Raw genomic sequence first — 21,158 nt, 5'->3', positions numbered from 1 at the left:
ACGTCCAATCCAAAATAGATCAGGTGAATTCATGGTTGAAAATAATCTAATATGGCAGTTATAGCAATTCTGCAAAAAAGAGTGGGTCCAAGATTCATGCAAAGTGACATACAACCAATGTTCCCTCTAAGCTGCGCACTACTCTCGTCTTCTCTGCGCAGCAGCAATCATATGGCGCGCAGTAAATAAAATCCAAACTTTTTTAAAAAGTTTTTTTTACCCCTTTTCCCATGATGGCGCCGTTTACGCGGCAGCCAATGGCAGTAGCTCTGTCCACTCTTATGTTTTTTTGGTGTTTTACAGCATGTTTTACATGAAAATTTAGAGGAAACAATGACATGCACCTGCTTATGGCAGGTGTGATACTGGTGTGCCCATAGCGAGCAATGATGAGGTCGCTCAGGGAGGTTGTCTTTCTGCCCAGACCAATGAAAAATAAGAGGGAACATTGCATACAACACATCAATAATTACCGTAAACACTGGTGGCAAAGCCCATTATTTCAAGGTTTCAAGGGGGAATTACTTTTCTAAGTAAGGTTTGTATTTGTAGTTTATAAAATCTTCATTCAGAAACTGCAATATGTATTTCTGAGGGTTGTCGCAGTGTGATATAAATATTGGTTTAATGAACTGAAACCTGTAAACTTGAAAAAGCAAACAAAAATAAGGGCAAATACTACACCATGACCCAAATTAAAAAAAGAAAAAAACAATTTTTCAGTCTTTTGAGCGGCCATAGGTTGTATTTATTAATTTTATTGTATGTAATTTATGATTAACATTTTATTATAGTATTTTTTGGACTAAAAAGTGTGTAAAATATCATTTAAAATGATGTGTGAATAAGTCACAACCACAACTAAACTATTAAAAAAAAACGTGACTTACAGTACTTTGTCATTAAATTTAGACTTAAAAATGAACTAATTATTAATTAAAAAAATGAATATAATTTCATTCATTCCTTGTCAGGGTCAGAGGGTGCTGGAGCCTATCCATGGGAAAAGATTCCATGCTGCCTACAATATAAAATATAATAAATATATTTAACTTTAAATATAATTGGCATCCACATAGGTGAACATCACATTTAGGGTCATGTAGGCCACATAATCAAATGACCCAAAATGTGATATACATTATGTTCAAAAAGATGCCATAACATCTATGCCAGGGAAGTTGTTTTTATTCTACATTTTGTACACAACAAGCTCCATATAACATGACAACCAAAAATAAACAATTGCACGAGAACATCCACTTTCCGTCCTACTATCAAAAATAATCAAACATATAAAAAAAGTGTAACAGGATACAAAATAGCCACCATGGCGTTAAGTGTTCCAAACAAAACGGAGGAAGGAGTACCGGGATTTCATCAAATACTGACAAATACTACAAAAATGATAAAAGTCGTATCCTTCTTTGTCTAAAACATGACATTGTCGACAGGCACTTGGCAACATTCTGTCACTGTGACGACTGCAGTGGCAACCACAAGAAAACTTCATAGTCTTTTCAGTCAATGCTTAAGCAAAAAAATAATGCTGAAAAGGCAACGATAATACTGCCGTGGAAAGAACTCTAACTGGGAAGCCACTAGATTACTTACCTGGTATGAACCATGTTGGCTACTGATGAATATGGAGTACTTAAGGTTGCAAATTCATGATAGTTTGGTCCGTATCATGTGAAAACGTGTTTTTTCAAAGTAAAATGGGATATTTTAAACATTTCATTGTGATTGAAAACAAAGATAATCAACTTTCAGTCTATTTGGAGGACAAAAGACATCTGAGGACAAGCTGAAATCAGACTGTAAAACTCGATCCAAACGCTAAAAAAAGTCTGGTTAGTCATTTTGAAATCGAGTTCAAGTTCCAATTGTGTCAAAGCGAGCTCATTGCTGGCTGTCAGCTTTACTTTCTTGTGGCATGTGGGGTGGGGGGGTTGTTATTGGGGCGGGGAGGGGGTTGGCAGCAGGTGGCTGCTGATGAAAAATTCAGTGTTAAGAGAGCAGCTCGTGAGAGGAAGCAAGAGGAGGGGGACAAAGGAGGGTGACAGTCCAAGAGGGGGGTTGTGAAGGCACACAAATAGGATGATGAACAACAGTGACGACGGCCCGGAGGTCCGGGCGGGCTTAGGAGTCCGGACCAAAGGGGCCGAGGGAGTTCGGCCAGAAAATCCAAGGTGTCAACACTTCCTGGCTGAGGCTTCTCCGCCGAGACAGCATCTCATTACTGATTCATGAAGAGGGAGGGGCTTGATATTCTGATTCCCACTGTCCCCCTTTTTTGTCTCTATTGGGAGTTTATTTTTGGAAGCTGGCGTTTGACCAAATAAGGACAATCTCAGCAATGATGCATTATCTCAAATGGACATTTTGCAGCAATAGGAAGTAGAATGAATGTAGTGGAGATTTCGGTTTTGTGTAGCATAGCGTTGAAGAGAATAAAATAAAGAAAAATCTTGCTTGCAGGCTTGTTGCTTAGCTTTGGGCCAGGAAAAGCCCAAAATGTGGAAATAGTCAATAGGAAGAAAACATAGGGAAGGTGACAAAGCGGACATCGCCCCTCAGGAATAAAAAAGTCGTCCTTTCTCCGAGCCGACCCGGTTGAGTCTGGCCAGCTGCGAGGGCGACGGTGGCACGTCGTGGCGGTACGGGCCCTTGGGTGACGCCAGTGGCGAGGCCCGGCCTTTTGCCTCCAGCTCTCGGCGTCTCTGCTCCTGTCGGAGGAGCTCCTGAGCCTCCAGAAGGACTCTGGCGTTCACACCGGCTACGCCAGGGAAGCCGTTGCGTGAGCCCTGTTGGCTGGAGTAGCGAAGATTGTCCTTGGGCGGCCGCAAAACCTCGCCGCTCGGGTACGACTTCTCCCAAGGGTCATGCGAGACAGAGATGGGACTCTTCCGAGGTTGCCTGAAGACCAAAATACACCAAACATTATTGGCATTTCTAGAATACTTAACCTTCCAGGCAAGCCGCCCCTGTACAATTCATTTGTCTTAAAGTACAGAAAGAAGAGCAAGAAAAGTGATGAAAAGCTTTTTGGACGGCAAACAATGTATTTGGTCTCATGTGAAACAAAAATACTGCGTCTTAATATAGATTGGGTGCCTTCTGATGGAGAGTTAATCAGGGGAGAGGCGGGATCTGCATATGTGAACAGAAAAAATCTACCTGTGACTAAATACTTATTTGCCCCACTGTGTATATACAGTGACACAAATAAGTATTTAGTCAACCACCAATTGTGCAAGTTTTCCTACTTGAAAAGATAAGAGAGGCCTGTAATTGTCAACATAGGTAAACCCCAACCATGAGAGACGGAATATGGAGAAAGAAAAACAGAAAATCACATTGTTTGATTTTTAAAGAATTTATTTTCCAAATTAGAGTGGAAAATAATTATTTTTGTCACCTACAAGCAAGCAAGATTTTTGGCTGTCAAAGAAGTCTAACTTCTTCTAACGAGGTCTCCACTTGTTACCTGTATTAATAGCATCTGGTTTAACTCATTATCGGTATAAAATACACCTGTCCACAACCTCAGTCTCTCTCACACTCCAAACTCCACTATGACCAAGACCAAAGATTTTCCAGATCTCAACCCCATAGAAAATCTGTGGAGGGAGTTGAAATTTCATATTCCCCAACAACAGCCCCAAACCATCACTGCTCTAGAGGAGATCTGCATAGAGGAATGGGCCAAAATACCAGCAACATTGTGTGAAAAGCTTCTGAAGAGTTACAGAAAACGTTTGGCCTACATTATTGCCAACAAAGGGTGCATAACAAAGTATTGAGATAAACTTTTGGTATTGACCAAATACTTATTTTCCACCATGATTTGTAAATTAATTATTTAAAAATCAAACAATGTGATTTTCTGGGTATTTTTTCCATTCTGTCTCTCATGGTTGAGGTTTACCCATGTTGACAATTACGGGCCTCTCGAATCTTTTCAAGTAGGAGAACTTGCACAATTGATGGTTGACTAAATACTTATTTGCCCCTATGTATAAATACACGTATGTTTGTAAAAAAACTTTCCTCTCATAAAAAATGAATCTTGCCCAGATAGTGTATTTGTAGCCGATATCTGACGTGCGAGGTTGTCATATCTACTAAATCAAAGGGAAAAAAAACTATGGTGAAACTCGATCATTTCAATTTTTAACTGTCGACTTTTTCAGGTAATCCCTGAAATTCTTTTCATATCTCAATGAGTTCAAATAAATCATAGGATTAAAAAAAAAAAAAACTGAACTAAGGCGCTCAATGAAAAACAGAAGCCAAGGGTTTAGCAGGTTGTTTTGTCTCGACCCGACAGTAACGAGCAGGGGCACTCGTCTGGTCTCCCGACACTCTCTGAATAACGAGTGCGTTTATCAGCCGGTCGGGGAAGAAAAAAAAAACCCACACCATTGCCGTTGTTTCAAATGCAAGCCCCGAGCATGTGCCTTCTTTATTTTCTTTCTTTCTTTCTTTTTTTTTTTTTTACAGAATAGCGCTATCTCTAGCCGCTCACTGAGTCGTGTCGGAAAATAAAGCTCCGGTTTTCTTCTCTCGCACGCTCCGACGATTTACAATCTTCTCGGTGCTCAAGTTCTTTTTTCATTTGGACAAAGGCGCACGTGCACGAGCATCAAGGCGCTGCGTGTCTAACACACTCACAAATAACAATAAAAATATGTTCACTATGAACATACTGTGTAAAAAGAAAAATAATTGAACTATAGCGCACTGACCTCGGTTGGGAGGTAGCTAACGGGAAAGCTACTTGATTTTGTTTAATGTTTTGTATGTTGGATTATAATTTGTAACTTGGAACATACTTTTTTCCATCGAGATTTTTCGTAACTGGAATATTTTGTATGTAGAAGCATTCGTAAGTAGAGGTACTACTGTATAAATAAAATATTTAAGGAAACGCATAACTGTCCAGAAACATGCACAGGCGAGAATACACTAAAACCCTTAAATGCACACCAACACATTTTACAAATGAATGCGAATATACAAGCACTTTTCTGAACTAATACGTTCCAAGCCAAAGGATGCTAAATGATGGCAAGCCAAAAGTGAGCCATCATCTTACCGTGGCAATGAGCTGTACTGCCGCTGAGCTTGAGTGAAGGAATCTTCCTGCCTCTGACGCTGCATCTGGACCTCCACCGACACCGAGTGACGACCCGGTTGCTGCCGGACTGCCACTGCTGTGCTGGGGCTGTTAGACTGGAAACCAGAAACCGTGTCATCAGATGATGTCAATCTTATGAGATGTGGGAAATCAGTAGCAAATGGTAAGGCTGTGAGATACCTTGTCATTTTTGGCTGAAAATTGTAAACTGGATATTATGCTACTTTCAGACTTTTGATTTAAAAAAAAAAAGATTCTGTCCGTTTAGCAAGAACATGCATTTTAGAGTGTGTACGGAATGCGGGTGCAAAGCAACACATTCACATTGCAACAAGTCATCATTTATCGCAGTATTTACTTGAGTAAATGTGGTATCTAACGTAAGTCACCCATGTCACGCTTTTGTAGCAACTATGGATTTTATACCACGGTAGCCAACATTTCACTTTGTTTTGTTGAACAGTGATTCCCTTTTTAGAAATACCTACAGATATGGGTTCTTACTGTCGGGATTTTAGATATCCGATTCTTATCTTCATACGATTGAGCACAGGTCAGAATTTGGAGCCTTCACAATGTATGAGAAAATGGGATACACATGTCATATTCCATTTCATACTTGAAATTGTTCTGCAGTGTGTCCGTAGCCTTAACTTAATTATTATTTTTAAAAAGGCTAAAAAATGACACTGATAAACATTCAAATCCATCTGGAATGTCAAAATGGATGAGATGTTTCTGTCTAAATGATAATGAAGGTAGAAAATCTGACCTAAAACAGACTGCCATTTAGTTTGTTTTGAAAAAAATATTATCTGAACTGGCAACTTAAATTGTTGGCCACAGAGCACAATGAGACGGACACTTACACTTACACCTAGCGTCAATTTAGTGTTCAACTAGCCTACATGAATGTTTTGGGGATGTGCGAGGAAACCGGAGTACCCGGAGAAAATCCACACAAGCCCTGGGAGAAAATTCACACAGGAGGACTGACCTGGGATGGAACCCAGGAGTGATCGATAGAGGAAACAACTTTTACTTTCAGCTCATAATAGCCAACCCCTTACGTTTTGTAATGATAATCTAACAAATGACATACTTACACATGCAGTCACTTACCAGACATTATGGTGTCATGATGATGTCATCATGGTGGTGAAGTGACAACAAACAGGATGGGAGGGGATGGAGTGAAGGGGGAAGCATGCTGGACACTCTTACTGATGATGATGATAATGTTAGTCAGGGTTAATTGGACTTTCAACAATGCTTGAGCGCTAAGCGTTGAATTTTTCAGTCGTGCCTCTGCCGTTAAAATCCAGAAAAATCCCAATCTTCATCATTTTACTATCCTGATTTCTTTACCCAAAATGCTTTGCTCTCCGACAAAGATTGGCACATGCTTCGTTGTCGTAAAGGAGGCAAATATGTCAGAAAAAACTTTTTATTATACAGACGATGACGAAAAGGCAAATGACTATTTGTGCTCTTGCTGACTAAATTGATTAAAAAGTAAAACACAGCACATGGTCACAAATAAGGATTTTGGAAATTGGAAAGTTAAAAAAAAAAATACTGTTAAAAATTCTGTATTCCAACAAAGAATAATTTACCACATACGGTCGACATTGAATATTTAAAAAAATTAGAGTTGGTAAGGGATTTGAATTTTACATCTCATAAACCTGTCGCGTTAAAAAGAAATACAATTGGATGGTTTTGCTTGTTAAAAAGTATCAAAAGGCTGGTGGGCGTGTCCATATGGATGACGGCCAGACGAAGATCAATGCGGTTAGTGGTGATGCGTGCATGCAGGCTTTGTTAGCTGCGTCCGCGGCTCTCTCAACAATTGTTAGGCCGTCGCTAACTCCGTCACACACTCACCCAGGGTTGCTCAAAACTGGAAGCGCGCCTTCTCTCGTCGGCGTCGCCGACATTGTCCGGAAGGTTTTGAGCCTGCTGGAACTCTTGCCTCAGACGCTGTATCCGGTCGTGGTTGCTCGGGGCAACGCGGTTGCTAAACAACACACAGGACACATTTTTGGGGGGGACTTTATCCACGGCAACACACTCATAACCTAAATACAAACACACTCAAATATACATTTAATGTAACTTTACACAAAATTGAATTCTAATTTTTTTTTATTTTTTTTTTACCTTTGTTCTACGGGTTGACTCCATCCGGATGTTCAGTGCGAGTTTTTAAAACGGACGTATCAAGAGTTGTTTGTTTTTGCCTTCCCTTTAAAATATTTTGAAAATGACTCGCACAAATGTCCTCACATTACGATAATGTGCGACCACTTGTCAGGGTGCCTCTTTTCTACAAAATCAAAACACTCTTGCCACTTCTCTAGCATGTCTTTGATATCCTCTGTAGCCAGGCAGCCCTCCGAGTTACGGCAACACCTCCAAATGTTCACTACTAGAGCTCGATTAAATCCTGTGTCATCAGTTCTTCGTGGTGCTCGGCGATTAGATCATTCATATCTGCCTTGTTAACCTCCAGCCCCAAGGAATTTCCAAGTGACACAATATCATCCATGACAACGAGCAAGCTCTGTGACACGGAAAAATGCAGGCTTCGCCCAGTGCTCATAGTTATCTGTTATACACGAAAGAGATGCGGCAAAAAAGACAGTGCTCAAAAAAGATAAATAGCCTCATGTCATGGCCACCTGGCTTTCTCGCATCTCAAAATTTATCCTCGGATCTAGAGCTACCATATTTTCACGACAATAAGGCGCACTTAAAAGTCTTAAATTTTCTCCAAATTAGACAGTGCGCCTTATAATACAGTGTGCCTTATAATACAGTGTGCCTTATAATACAGTGTGCCTTATAATACAGTGTGCCTTATAATACAGTGTGCCTTATAATACAGTGTGCCTTATAATACAGTGCGCCTTATATATGGAAAAATGTCATTCATTGAGGGTGCGCCTTATAATGCAGTGCGCCTTATAGTCGTGAAAATACGGTAATCATTTGCTCGAAAATTTTCCTCGTATCTCGAGGATCTGGTAGGTAGAGCTGCTCATATGTAGAGGAACCACTGTATACCTGTATTCAAATGAGCCATGGCTACATCCCCTTTGGAGGCTCATGCCATAATATGGTAACACAAATTAAAAGCACCTTCATGCTGCATATTTTATTGCTTCTTTTAATAAGAATGAGAAGATCATGTTGGTCCTTTCATTATCTCATACTTTGCATTAATGCACTTTCTTTTAATTAAAGGACGTCATTCTAATTAAACATTTCATTAGGAAGACAAGGAAGTTAGTCAAGAGACGCCGGCCACAGCTAGACAAACACTGACACACGCATACAATTAATCACACAAGCACGCACACACACACATTAAATATTCTATATATTAAATATTTTATCCTCAAAGACAAGTATTTTTTTCTTCTACTTTTCTCATCAACACTAGTCTGTGGTACAAAGTTACTTCTTAAGATGTTTAAACTTTAAAGTAGAAGGCAAGGGATGCATGTAAATTAAACCCTGCCACTAATAAATCCTTTTGAATTTTCAGTTTAGCATTAGAAAAATAAGTAGAGTTCTGTCTGTGGTGTAAATAAAATTGATTTACATTCGGATTGTGATTATAATTCAGGCACCTTTCAAGGGTCATTCTCTTTTGTTATTTGTTTACATTTCAGCCATGACTCATCACATTCAGTTAAGTTATCGTCCCACACTGACTCGCCGCCCGCCCACATCGGGCGACGAGGTCACCACTTTTCTTTCGTAACGCTCATTCCCGGTGTTTTGCCTCGTGGCCTCGCTCTCTTTGTCGAGGTGATGTTAAAACTAGAGTACTACAAAAGCCCGGCTGCTCAGATGTTGCGGTGTACATGCTACACTCTTACTTTGCCTTTCAGCCATATGGCGACCGCTCAAAGCATCACTGAGATGAGAATGTATAGAAAATAAAGTTCACCGAATCTGGTTATGATTTTGATGCTGTTGCTGCATAATTTTGTCTTTGTTCTGCAAAGTTTGATTCAGTAGTGGACACATTAATATTTAACCAGCAATATCATGACGCTCCTGGATTATTTAATTGCTTGTCATGCTTGACAGATGTACAGCCATTGACAGTTATGGACATCTAATCTATTTCAATCAAAAAGGAAAGTATTGAGTGATCCAAATGGCCTGTTAGAATCGATCACCGTATTTTCTCCCATATTAGCCGCCTCTGCATATAAGCTCCACCCTTAAAATTGCCTTAAAATCGTTGAATTTTACAATTTCTCACGTATAAGCCACCCCGTGATTCACAAGTTTCACCTCCATATTCATGGTTTTAATAGGGAGTACAAATGTGTTCCTTAAAGGGGAAAATCTTAAGAAAAATCATCGCAAATGGTATATGGAGATACTGTATAAATCGATTGCTGGATTCCGCATTCCTAGAGGGTGTTGCCTGCACGTAGACCAGACATGGGCAAACTACGGCCCGCGGGCCACCTCCGGCCCACCAGGCCTTTTAATCTGGCCCGCCGACGTTATTCAAATAATAATAAATATTTTTCCCCAAGATGGCGCCATCACGCGGAAGCCAGTGGTAGTAGCTCTGTGCACTCTTAATTGTTTTTCGTGCTTTACTGCCTCTATCTTTTTTTAAATTACATTTTAATTCCTTTTTACTTTAGTTTTTACTTTATACTTTTTACTTTAATGATGAGTGATGAGTATGTTGATACTTTAGTCCTTTCTGTTTATGTTTCACATGAACTGTTAACGGATGCAGTTTTTTATATGTATCGTATCTTGTGCTGACCCGGCCCATCTGTCAAAATATTAAAGTCAATGTGGCCCCCAGGCCAAAAAGTTTGCTCACCCCTGACGTAGACAAATTCAAAAAAGAAGTAACGTGAGCAGTAGAACCAACGGTATATTTTGTTCTTGAATTTCATTCATAGATGTCAAAATAAATTTGTCTTCGTTATGGGGTTTCGTCCTTTTCACCTTGCAGTTTGGTGCACGTCAAGTCTAATTTATTTTTTGCGCATTTAACTCGTACACTCGATTCAGTCACCATTTTGAGCGACAAATATGGCAAATATGGCAGAAAATAAGTTAATATTTAAAAAACTAATTAAAAATTTAATCTTTTTTAATTCATTAACTTCTCCCCCCGCCAAAAAAAACGTGATCGGCCTAGATTTTCATTCAAAAGTGATCGGATAAAACCCATTGTCAAATTATATTTTCTCATTGTATTACGGAGAAATCTATATCCACTGTCCGTGGGGTCCAAGACACCTAATCCGCACGGAAAAACCTGAGGCAATCCGGATAACCCGCGACTCGACGAGTACTAATCCTCGACTAAGGTTTAGCCTGTACTCCTGAAAACATTTGCAGCACAGCAAAAATGTATTTTCTGATATTTAGCTTTGCATTAATATAGTTTTCCTTTTTTTAATTAGCTGTGCAGATGAGTCCTCATTTTTTAAATGAATTTAAATACTTTAAATACTTAAGTACTACTACTTTAAATACTTGTACTTTTTAAATTCATATTATTTCCCTTCTGACAACTCTAAATTTTCATGTTTAGTAATCAATTAGTCTTAATTAAAAACAACTGGTGTGCTATCTTTATATTTTGAAAGAATGTGTTTCAATGATTTTGTTTGTTACTTTAAGTTGTCAATTAATGTAATATTTCGTTTTTTTTCCTGAAACAATTACATTTCTAACTGTATTCCACTGCAATTAATATTGCTGTGTTTTATATATTCTGAGTTGTTTCTTGCAACTGTTCGTATAGTGTATTATTTTGTAAAACTGGATTTATTTCCAATCATCTTTTGTATTCTTAGCAGTACTACACACGTGCTTGCAGTCAAACACACCTGTCGCATGGTCGATGACGAATTTCCATTATTGTACAGCATCACATGACCCAGGCAGCTTGCCGGTCACCCCGGGAGACGGTTACTAAGGCAACAAGGCTAGGATGTCACTTGGCGGCTCCACTACCGGCCGGGTAGCAGCCAGTCAGGCTGCTGCCTGGTCAATGTGTCAACATGCTGCTTGACGAGGCTCTTCAGGCCCATTGTGCTCTGGTACAGTTGCCAATAAATAAATAAATAATCTGCAAGTACAACTCTTGTGCTCTTGTAAGCAACAATATATACAACGACATTGGAAAATGCAAACCTCCACCTCACATTACTCAAAGTCAAATCGCATGTGCATCTTTCATACATTTTATTGAAAGAAGTTAATTAATAGTCTTTAAGTCAGTTAAAGATTGGCCAATTCAGTTTTCAGATTTTTGAGTGATCTCAAGGTTTTGAAATTGAGATTTTGCATTTTTTAAGGGCTACTAAAATCTACTAACTGAGCCTCAAAGCTTGTTTTTAAAACATTTAAAACCTGTATGAGTGTTTCAAATGTCTCTAGTTTTCTTTAAAGTGTAAGGTTCTTCAAATTGCTTTAAGATTCTTTGAAGTACTTTAAATCTCTCTTGAAGATACTTCATATTTTTCTGAATTCTTCAGAGTTATTCAAAGGCAATTTAAAAGCTTCTTTTTCAAAGGAGACTTTCTGTCTTAACATCTCCTACTTAACCTTACGGGTTCTTTTCCTAGTCATGAAGGTCTCTATCTCCTGTCTATTTAAGCAAAGAACAATCTTTTTTAACAGTTTCAAACTTGATCTTAAGAAGATACCTTATTTCAAATCAACACATATTAAAGATTGAAGTATGAAGGAAAACAAAGGTCCATTTTTTTTCATATTGGGGTCATTGGTTAGTCAGAAAATCCAATTCCTGAACACAAATAACCAAAATATTCCCCAATTTCAAAAACAAACCACCTAATAAGAAATCACCAGACCATGTCAACACTCCATTCAAGACATTTAACCACATTTTTTCACAGGGACTACCTATTTTAGATGCCATACATCTTCCCCTATAAAAACACCCCGAGCCCGCATTGCCGTCAAAGAAAGACACAATGCTGGCCATCAAAGACTGGCGAGAACAGAAAAGAAAAAGTCAAAGGGTGTCGGTGCACTGAAGCCTTCACACTTCACGCAATCCCCCAGAGGATGTCTGCTGCTGTCTGGAGAAGATATTCCAAGATAGGAAGAGTGTTTGAAAGCTGAACAGTGAGTGAATGGCGGCACAAGATAAAAGAAGCAAGGAAGGAAGCCCGGATGTGTGCAAGGAAGGAAAAGGAAGCAGGTAAAAAATGATAATAAATCAAATAAGTGACAACTTCTACTTCCACAAATTCTGTTCGCATTCAATGCATGGATGAATCAAAAAAATGACGATTTCTCAAATTTCGCGACAATTCAAAGATATCATTAGGTTTCTGTAGCATATTTAACTGAAATTGCAATACATTATCCTGTTTTTGGACTTTTTCCAAGAAGAAAATGATAACCCAGCATGTATTTGTGAGCTGAAACCACAAAAAAGCAAAGAAAACTGGCCTCGATATAGTGGTATACTCATACTAACACTTTTGTGTTCCCAGTCAGCACTCAGTGATGACGCAGAAAGATTAAGTGAGGGGATCTTCAAAAGGCATAAAAAGTTTTGCGGTCCTTGCGTTTTCTCTGTTAAAATGACGGCGTTCCCCCTCATAACAGGATGGATGAAACACTGTAGGGGGAATATTTTATAGATTAGATAGACGCCACTTGAGGAGGGGGCTGGCGAAGGCTTGTGGAAAAGTCCTCAAAGAGATAAAATGGATGGGTGTGTGTGTGGTGGGGGGAGGGGGGGCATGCTCAAATCATGGCTACATGATTGAAGCAGGGACAAGGTCAGAGTGCAGCCTCTATTCTGGCATCATGCGAAACCAATCCTTGTAAGAGATGTTGACTGTTTGATGGCAAGCTAGGAGGGGTCATAAATAAAGCATTAAGGGGATTGAGGAACATGGGGGTGTGTGATTGGCCTGGCGCTTAAGAGTGCCACTTGTGTTGTTGGTTGTGCAATGACGCCGTATTTTAAGGCGGTGGCTTCTAATGGGTTGCAAAGCTCGTCACGTGTAATCGATGATTGATGGCGTTGTAGAGCATCTTAGCAATCACGGCCATACTCGTTAATCTGTTGTTGGATACCCTCGTTACTGTTGAGGCTTTTTGGACCCACCAAAAATAGGCAATATGCCGTTTCAGTTGAACTTTGAAATAGTTTGAATTGGTTCTGCCACCAAGCTTGTAACTCATTAATTTTGTATTCAGATATGAGCTATCCAACTAGACAATATTTTCTTTGGATGAATGAGAGCATAAAATATTTGTTCTTATTGATGCTCATCGTTATTAATGTAGTACAATGTTTTTTTAATCATTGCAACAACAACAAAAAGAATATATAAGGTATAACACCAGTCAAATATCTTTCTCTCGCGCAATAAGAAATATTTACTACTCTGGTGTTTCTGCATATTGAAAATATATTACATAATTTATACTATACAAATAGATTAAACAAAACATCATTACATTTCATTGTAAGTGGTCTGTGCAACAAATGGTTTGTTTTAGTTTGGTAACGATAGTTCAGATACTGCATACAGTACTTCATCAGTACTCCTGGAATATTCTGTACACCTAAAAATCAATTAAATTACACAGGTCTGAAAACATTGAAATCATGTTTTGGAACTTAATGTACTACCTTTATTCAAAGTACTTGTTTTCATGTACAACAATACCTTCACTTCTGTTACTCCCAATATTTAGTTGTACCTTTTTATAATGGGAACCTAGAATTTAAGATTTACATATCAAGTACTGGTATTTTTTTAGAGCTATTTATTCAGGCGGTACGGTAGCCCAGTGGTTAGCATGTCAGCTTCACAGTTGTGAGTACAGCGGCTGTTTCAGACAAGCAGGAGGGGCAGCAAGCCAATGACGATATTTCTTATTAAATTATAATTTAGATTCCCGTATCTTGACTGCCCAAAAGTTCACTGAGCAAAATAACTTTACATCTTGAAAGCCCACTGTATCTTAAATTACTTCTCATTAAAATGATTCAGTCAGTGCAGTGTCATCCTAATTAATGAACCAGATAATAATTGAACAAAATTATATATGGAAATAGCATTTTTCATGATTTATAATTTTTCAACGATTTGGAAAATGGCATTGTCCTAAATTGTGAAGTAATGGCTGGAGTCACACCATCCTTCCAAACACAAAACATGACTAAAATGATCTCATGTATCACTGCATCACTACATCACTAGCACACTACCAAAAATACAAAGAGAAACTACATCAAATACTCTTTGATATTTGATGTCATTTCCATGCAAATTGGGACCTCATGCAAATATCAGGTTTGCTGCATGGCTTATTGGGTAAATGGGTGGGCGGCTTTTGTAATGGAGCACAAATGACATACTCAAGCCGCATGTCTGGCATCACCCAATAGTTGCCAACAAACCAATATTTGCAAAATGGCTAAGGAGTTAAAAGATAGCCGTACCTTCTTCTGTAAGTGTGCGATCACTGCATCGGTCCGTGGAGCATGAACAAACATTTAAACAACATTTAAACAGAGCTTCATGTTTACTTTAATAATTTATACTCGAGTCCAAGAAGCCAATTGTGCTTACGAATAAGAATTTGTATATAGAACTTTAGTTATAGGTTTGCATTAGTGGTGGGAAAACATATTAACATGCTAGTATATGTAATCACCATATTTTGTATCCCAATATGGTCCCTCCAGGAATTGATATATCATTTAAAAACATTTAAATCGAAGAACTAACAGGTATGTATATTCATTCATCAACTGTATCACATATTCTCAAAAAGGTCAAGGGGGTGCTGGAGCCTATCCAAGCTAACAATGGGAAGGAGCCAGGAAAAAACTCTGAATTGGTTGTCTACCAAACGCAGACAAACAACTATACACTTACACAAACACAACTAGGGCCAACTACATGTTTCCAAACTGCTTACCAGGCATGTTTTTAGAATTGTGGGAGAAGGCTGGAATACCCAGAGTAAACGAGAATATACAAACTCCATTTACGAAAACCAAAGCCCTGATTGAACCCTTCGAGTGCTAACCACTCATTCACTAGTTCTCGGACGTTTGGTCGCCGGTCTTTTGGTCGCCGATCAAATGGTGACAGAGAGTTTACTGTTGAAACCAACTCTCAAAATTATATTCATGAGAGAGTTTAATATCTAAGAGAGAGAGAGAGTTGAATATCTAAGTACTGTTTATTATCTAAGTAAAATTTGACCTGCGGCCAAAAGACCAGCAACCAAACGTCCGGTCACGCAATCACCTTGTTGCCGAACTTACAGTTTGCTACCAAACTTTTTCAATAGACTTATATTTAACTTGCTGGCGGCAGTAAACGACCAAGAGTGTTCATTCTCCCCTCCCGGTCAGAATTAAATAAAGTCCTCCCAGTTTAAACAGATTTAATGTATTTAAAAGCCACAGATGAAATGACTTCACAGTACCTGTAATAGTTATATCATAAAATGTTTGCGTTGTATCGCCAAATTGTGAGACAATCGTTATAATAAGCCTGATACCACAAATTCTCAGCTGTAGTTTCCATAGAGGCAAAGTTTAATAAGGCTAAAAACTACAACTTTTGAATTAAGGTTATGATTTAATTTGGCCAAAATCCCACTCTATTGACACTCATTTTTGGTAGACCATTTTTCCCAATTACAATGACAAAGACATATTTAGTAGTCAAGTCATGTAATTGACAAGTCTTTCCAAATCAACATTGTTCTTGTTGAGCGGTCACTTGTTGCTTGAAGGTAGAATTACATTTTTTGATCCCATCATTTGATATTTGAAAGATAAATGGACCAGTGGTTTGTAACAAGCTATTGATGTGAGACAGGTTTTTTTTTTTTTGTGACAGCCACCATGATGGCAAACTGTCCCTTGGCTCATTAGTGCAAATAATGACCAATCGATACATGTCACACTTCCTGTGGAAGTCCTCTTTAGACTTGATGGATGCCACAGCAGCACAACATTAACGGGGAATCAATTAGAGATCAATTTAGGCAATTAAAAACTACAGGGTGCACTTGAATGTCTGGATGGAAAATACAAAAATGGGAAAATATGAAGAATGTACCACAATAAGGGAGAAGCTAAAGGGTGAGTAAGAAGAAAAGAAAACATATTGTAGATGGGGAAAGAAGGACATGATGAAGAATGAGGGAGATAGACGATAAAAGTATCTGAAAAAGAAGAAAGATGAGGAAGTAGGATGAAGCAAATAAAGAGTGAGAAACATGTAAAGTCAAGGTTTTCGGAAGTCTCAGTGAAATCAGTGGGTGGTGATTATCAGGGTTGTTCTGAGAACCAGAAAAACAATGAGCTGAGCCTAAGTGAGTGGAGCTCCTCCCCCCATCCCCAGAACAGATGGAATACTCACGGGAATGCACATATGTCAATGTGGTATTAATCCATGACACTCCATGTGTGACATATTTTTTGTATTATTCATTTGCCTTTTTGAGCATAATTCCGTAGGAAGTCGAAACAAAGAAAATACCTAAAATCAACATTTTCTCTAAATTAGGAGAGGCTCAATCTCATTCAATTCAGTCTTTGGTTTTCATCATATAGATGGTGTCATTTGTACTGGGATCATGTATCCAGTCACGTAGCAAAACTGAACTTTACGCTTGATTTCCTCTGAAAGCTCGCAGTCCAGAAACAATCAAAGATAAAAAGCAGACTTCCGCTTGCGGGTTCAGCCTCCGCCATCTCATCACGTGACCCTGCGTTTCGGCGCCTTAGCCTCCGGGCGTCCATTACACGGTGGCACAATGAGACTGGCCCAGACACATTGTGGGAACTCACATACGCTCCAAAGCGCCATAATAAAGTATGAGAGGCAGCTAACCTTAAAATGACTTCAAAATAAAGCAGAAATGGTTAGACAGAGATCTTTTGCAATCGTTAGTCATAAGCCACAGGCAAGGAAAACGAAAGAGGATCACAGAAAGAATAAAATGCACACAACAGACACTTTCCCCTACAAGTGGAGACATGTCACTAGGAAGCAAATGCTATCCCTCTTGTGCCGCCTCTCATCATAAGCAGAACACACCTGTTCACAGTTATGCTTGTGTGTTGTCATGCCCTACCTAATAAGTGGAGAAAGAACAAGGTGGGTTTGGATGGAATCCTGGTGAAATGGGGCAAACTCTACTATAAACAAGATAGATTAAGCAAATAAAAGTATTAGTGTCCTGTTTCTATACTCCGTATTGGCGTATAACTGTTTTTGGAGTATTGGATAGTATCTGATTTGGGTAAGATTGCATCAGATCCCTTAGTCGTGTGTTCTTTAGAAATGAATGATAAAAAATATAATTGTGTACTAAGTGTAATCAGATCCTTTTTTAAGGAGGTACTAGCGATGCTCACTTTGATTAAACAATAATATTTGTTATTCTTTGATTAATTCATCTTCCATTATGCCCATCCTCATTAGGTTTGCGAGGGTTGCCTGAGCCAATCCCAGCCTACTTCAGGCAAAGGACAGAGTACAACCTAGACTGGTCACCAGTCGGTTATAGGGGACACAGAGAGACAAATGACCATTCGCACTTCCAATCATACCGCCACCAGCGGGAATCGAGCCCGCGCCTAGCCACACCAAAGTCGGGCCAGTGAACCTCTACACCAACAGGCGCTCTGTGTTTATTATTTCAGTAAAGAGACAAACGAGCAATGACTGCTAGCCCCCCCAGTCCAAATTGATTGAATAACCAGCGGCGTTATGGGCCCCCAATGGATTGGTGGGAAAACGAAAAAAAACAAGCACACACACAGACATGAAATGTGGGTCATCGTGCTTTTAGGTGCACACTGACGTCACACTATTAAGACGATAAAGATAACCACACCCAAGCCCCCTAAATGTCATCCTCCCAATCCTGTCCCCACGCCCCTGCTGTGCTGGAACAAATTCCCCCTACTTCCACCATTAGTGACACTGTCCTGGCACATGCCATATTGTCAGTGTTTGTCCAGATGCCGATAAACACCCCCCTCCAAAAAAAAAAACATCCTGCTGAGCTATTAGCACAGCGCTGAATATTAAACACCTTAAATGAATCCCACACTGACATTAATGGCTGCCTAAAAGTGCGCTTAGTATTATGTTTGAATGGGAAAAAGTAAAGAAAAGCCCCCAAGGCGGCACAACTCGTCAGTAAAGCTGACAGAAAGAGGTCTACTGAATGAAGCAGGTCTACTTAAAAGCTAAAAAGAGAATTCAGCCATTGTTCATGATTTTACGCTGTGATGCACTCTCTGATGCAAGAATTGCCACCTTTCAACTGCAAAAATAAAGGAATTCTGACATACAAATCATCAGTTCCAATTAGTTTTAGATCACTCAGGTTCTGATTCCGATCAACCAATGCTTAGTTCAAGTTGAAAGGTTTAGTTTTAGGCACAAAAAGGTTATTAATAGATTACAAAATGTTATCTTTGGGCAAGTTTAAATAACAGGATTACATTTACATGTCATTTAGACCATAAAGTATTAGCATTAGTTGATTTACAGTAAATGATGTTAAAGAGGGAGATAGTATGCAGTGGATTATTACACGGATTATCAACAGTCTAAACTGGGATTGGCACATTCGTTCAGTGACATCTTTATTGACTCCAGGGTTTAAGTGCCCATTAAAAACATTTACACCCTCATCATCGACAACTGATTTTAACCCCAGTAGGATAACAATATATAATGTTCATCCATTCTGTCTCAACGGGATAATGATGTCATACAGCATTAAGCACTATAAGAAAAAAGACATCACCTGTCTGTGAAAAGATAACTAACGCTTCCCTTTGCCCCCCACCGAGACCCCTTAAGGATACAGAGGCGTTTACTCCCACGTCCATTAGAATTTTCTTCCCGTGGGCATGGAACTCTCAGTTGAGGATTTTTGGAAGACGTCCATAAGACTCACCCACATAAGACGGAAGTCATCGCGGCACTGTTTTACAATACTTCATCACTACTACGTTGACTAGAAAGCAGCGCTGTTATAATAATGTAACTCTTTGAAACAGTCACAGCTCATATCATTTTTGCGCATTAAATCTAAAAACGAAGTGTAAGGAAGGCTACCTGAGATGCAATGGTTCTTTCGCCTGACTGAAGGCAGCATGGGTTCGATTCACACTCGATGGCGGTGTGATTGGGAGTGTGAATGGTTGTGTCTATTTTTGCTCTACAATTAACTGGCAAACAGTTTAGGATTGAGTACTCCTTTCACCCAAAGTCAGCTGGGATAGGTGCCAGCAGCATCACTGCAACCCTGACAAGAATAAACTATTTGGAAGATGAATAAATGAAGTGTAAGGAAGACAACTGTGAGACTCCTCTTTTTTAATGAGGCCTCTTGAATGTCATTCATTAGATGATGTAATCATAATGATCATAAGTATGGAAATGTTATTACAATTTGAATATTTATAATTGAAGACTACATTTTACTTGATAAAAAATGATGTTTTTTTATTTTTTATTCATAATCTGTACCGCGCATCCTTGTAAGTAAGGGTTGCTGGAGTCTATACGAGCAGCCTTTCAACGAAAGGCAGACTATACCCTAAACTGGTCAACGGTCAGCCATTTTTTGTCAATTTAATAGAAAATATGTTCTTCTATTCTCTTCTCCGGAAATCAAAACAAACTGCTTTTTGTACCTGCTTTCACTCCTTCTTTTCTAGGTCAACTGGCCAAGAGAAAGAGAAGATGGCATCTAATTTCATTCATTCATTTTCTGAACCGCTTTATCCTTACTAGGGCCATGGGGGGTGCTGGAGCCTGTCCTAGCTGACTTCGGGCCAGAGGCGAGGGACACCCTGAATTGGTGGCCAGCCAATCACAGGGCAAAAGCAGACAAACAACCATTCACGCTCACACTCCTACCTAGGAGCAATTTAGAGTGTCCAATCAGCCTACCATGCATGTCTTTGGAATGAGGGAGGAAACCAGAGTACCCGGAGAAAATCCACTCAGGCCCGGGGAGAGACCATGCAAACACCACAGAGGTGGATCGACCTGGAATTTAACCTAGGACCCCACAGCAGTGAGGCCAACGTGCTAACCACTCAAGCCAGCGAGCCACCCAGTTGGCATCTTAATCATAACATAATTAGCAATTGTTTGGCAGTAAAGTCAGCGAATCAGTTTAAAGCTTTAGTAACATTCACTCAATATTAGAGTAGCATTTAAAAAGAAAGAAATAATTGCAAAGATATGTATTTTTTATATATTAAATGAAACATCAAATTCAAATTGAGACTTTAAGTTACCAAATTTGAGCAATTATTATTGTTCATTTGTCCTGTGCACATTTACAGTGCGTGAACAGAAGAACACTTGGTTTGACATGAACTTTTGGATCGTTTGTACCATGATCGTTATCCAGTAGTTCGTTGGAATTTTGAGTAGAGCTCAGCCTTAAGCGGGCGGTGAAGAACAAACAAAACGAGACGAACCAGGAGATCAAGCAAAGCTGAACTACGGCAGGTCCAAAAAGCAGAGGGAAAAAATAGAAAAGCCGAGGTTTGCAAATCCTTCCTTTAGTTATTGCCGAGACTGACATTTTTTAAGCAAAAGTTAAGAGTGATGAAGGCGCATTGCATACCAGAGCTCAAGGCACAAGCAACCCACCAACATGAACATTTTAGTCATCATCTTTTCACATGCTAAAACGACGGCGACCCCGACGGCTAAGCCGGCAGACGTTTTGCTCCCGTTCAGTTTGCACATTACTTCAAAGAAGATTGGTGTTCCTCTCAGGTGTTGACTGGTTGTTGACTACAACTTGATGACTTTTCCCCCCAAACATATAAAACCAAACTTCTGCTTCCCAAGTACTTTAAGCAATATATTTTAAGCAATATATTTGATGAGTGCTCAGGAATCAAAGAGTACAAAATGTGAAAAAGCATGGGTTTTTATCAAATACG

General features: G+C 39.2%; 1 protein-coding gene across 6 annotated transcripts in view; it reads right to left on the bottom strand.

Moving 5' to 3' along the window:
• Window positions 1-1,172: 1,172 nt before the first annotated feature.
• Window positions 1,173-21,158, bottom strand: part of LOC144201437 (partitioning defective 3 homolog) — a 105,773-nt gene continuing 85,787 nt past the window's right edge. For 5 of the 6 annotated variants that reach the window (XM_077724056.1, XM_077724058.1, XM_077724055.1 and 2 more), the window contains 3 exons: window positions 7,031-7,163; window positions 5,102-5,238; window positions 1,173-2,919 (listed from right to left, as the gene is read on the bottom strand). In XM_077724056.1, coding sequence (XP_077580182.1) covers window positions 2,577-2,919; window positions 5,102-5,238; window positions 7,031-7,163 — 613 coding nt within the window. In that variant the 3' untranslated portion in view covers window positions 1,173-2,576. Of the gene's footprint in view, window positions 2,920-5,101; window positions 5,239-6,290; window positions 6,367-7,030; window positions 7,164-21,158 lie in introns of those variants that run through there. The other variant, XM_077724060.1, reaches the window with a different exon arrangement.

The sequence above is a fragment of the Stigmatopora nigra genome, chromosome 9 (assembly GCF_051989575.1).
Source record: "Stigmatopora nigra isolate UIUO_SnigA chromosome 9, RoL_Snig_1.1, whole genome shotgun sequence".
In the NCBI taxonomy this organism is placed as follows: Eukaryota; Metazoa; Chordata; class Actinopteri; order Syngnathiformes; family Syngnathidae; genus Stigmatopora; species Stigmatopora nigra.
This window is presented reverse-complemented; position numbering and strand designations above follow the sequence as displayed.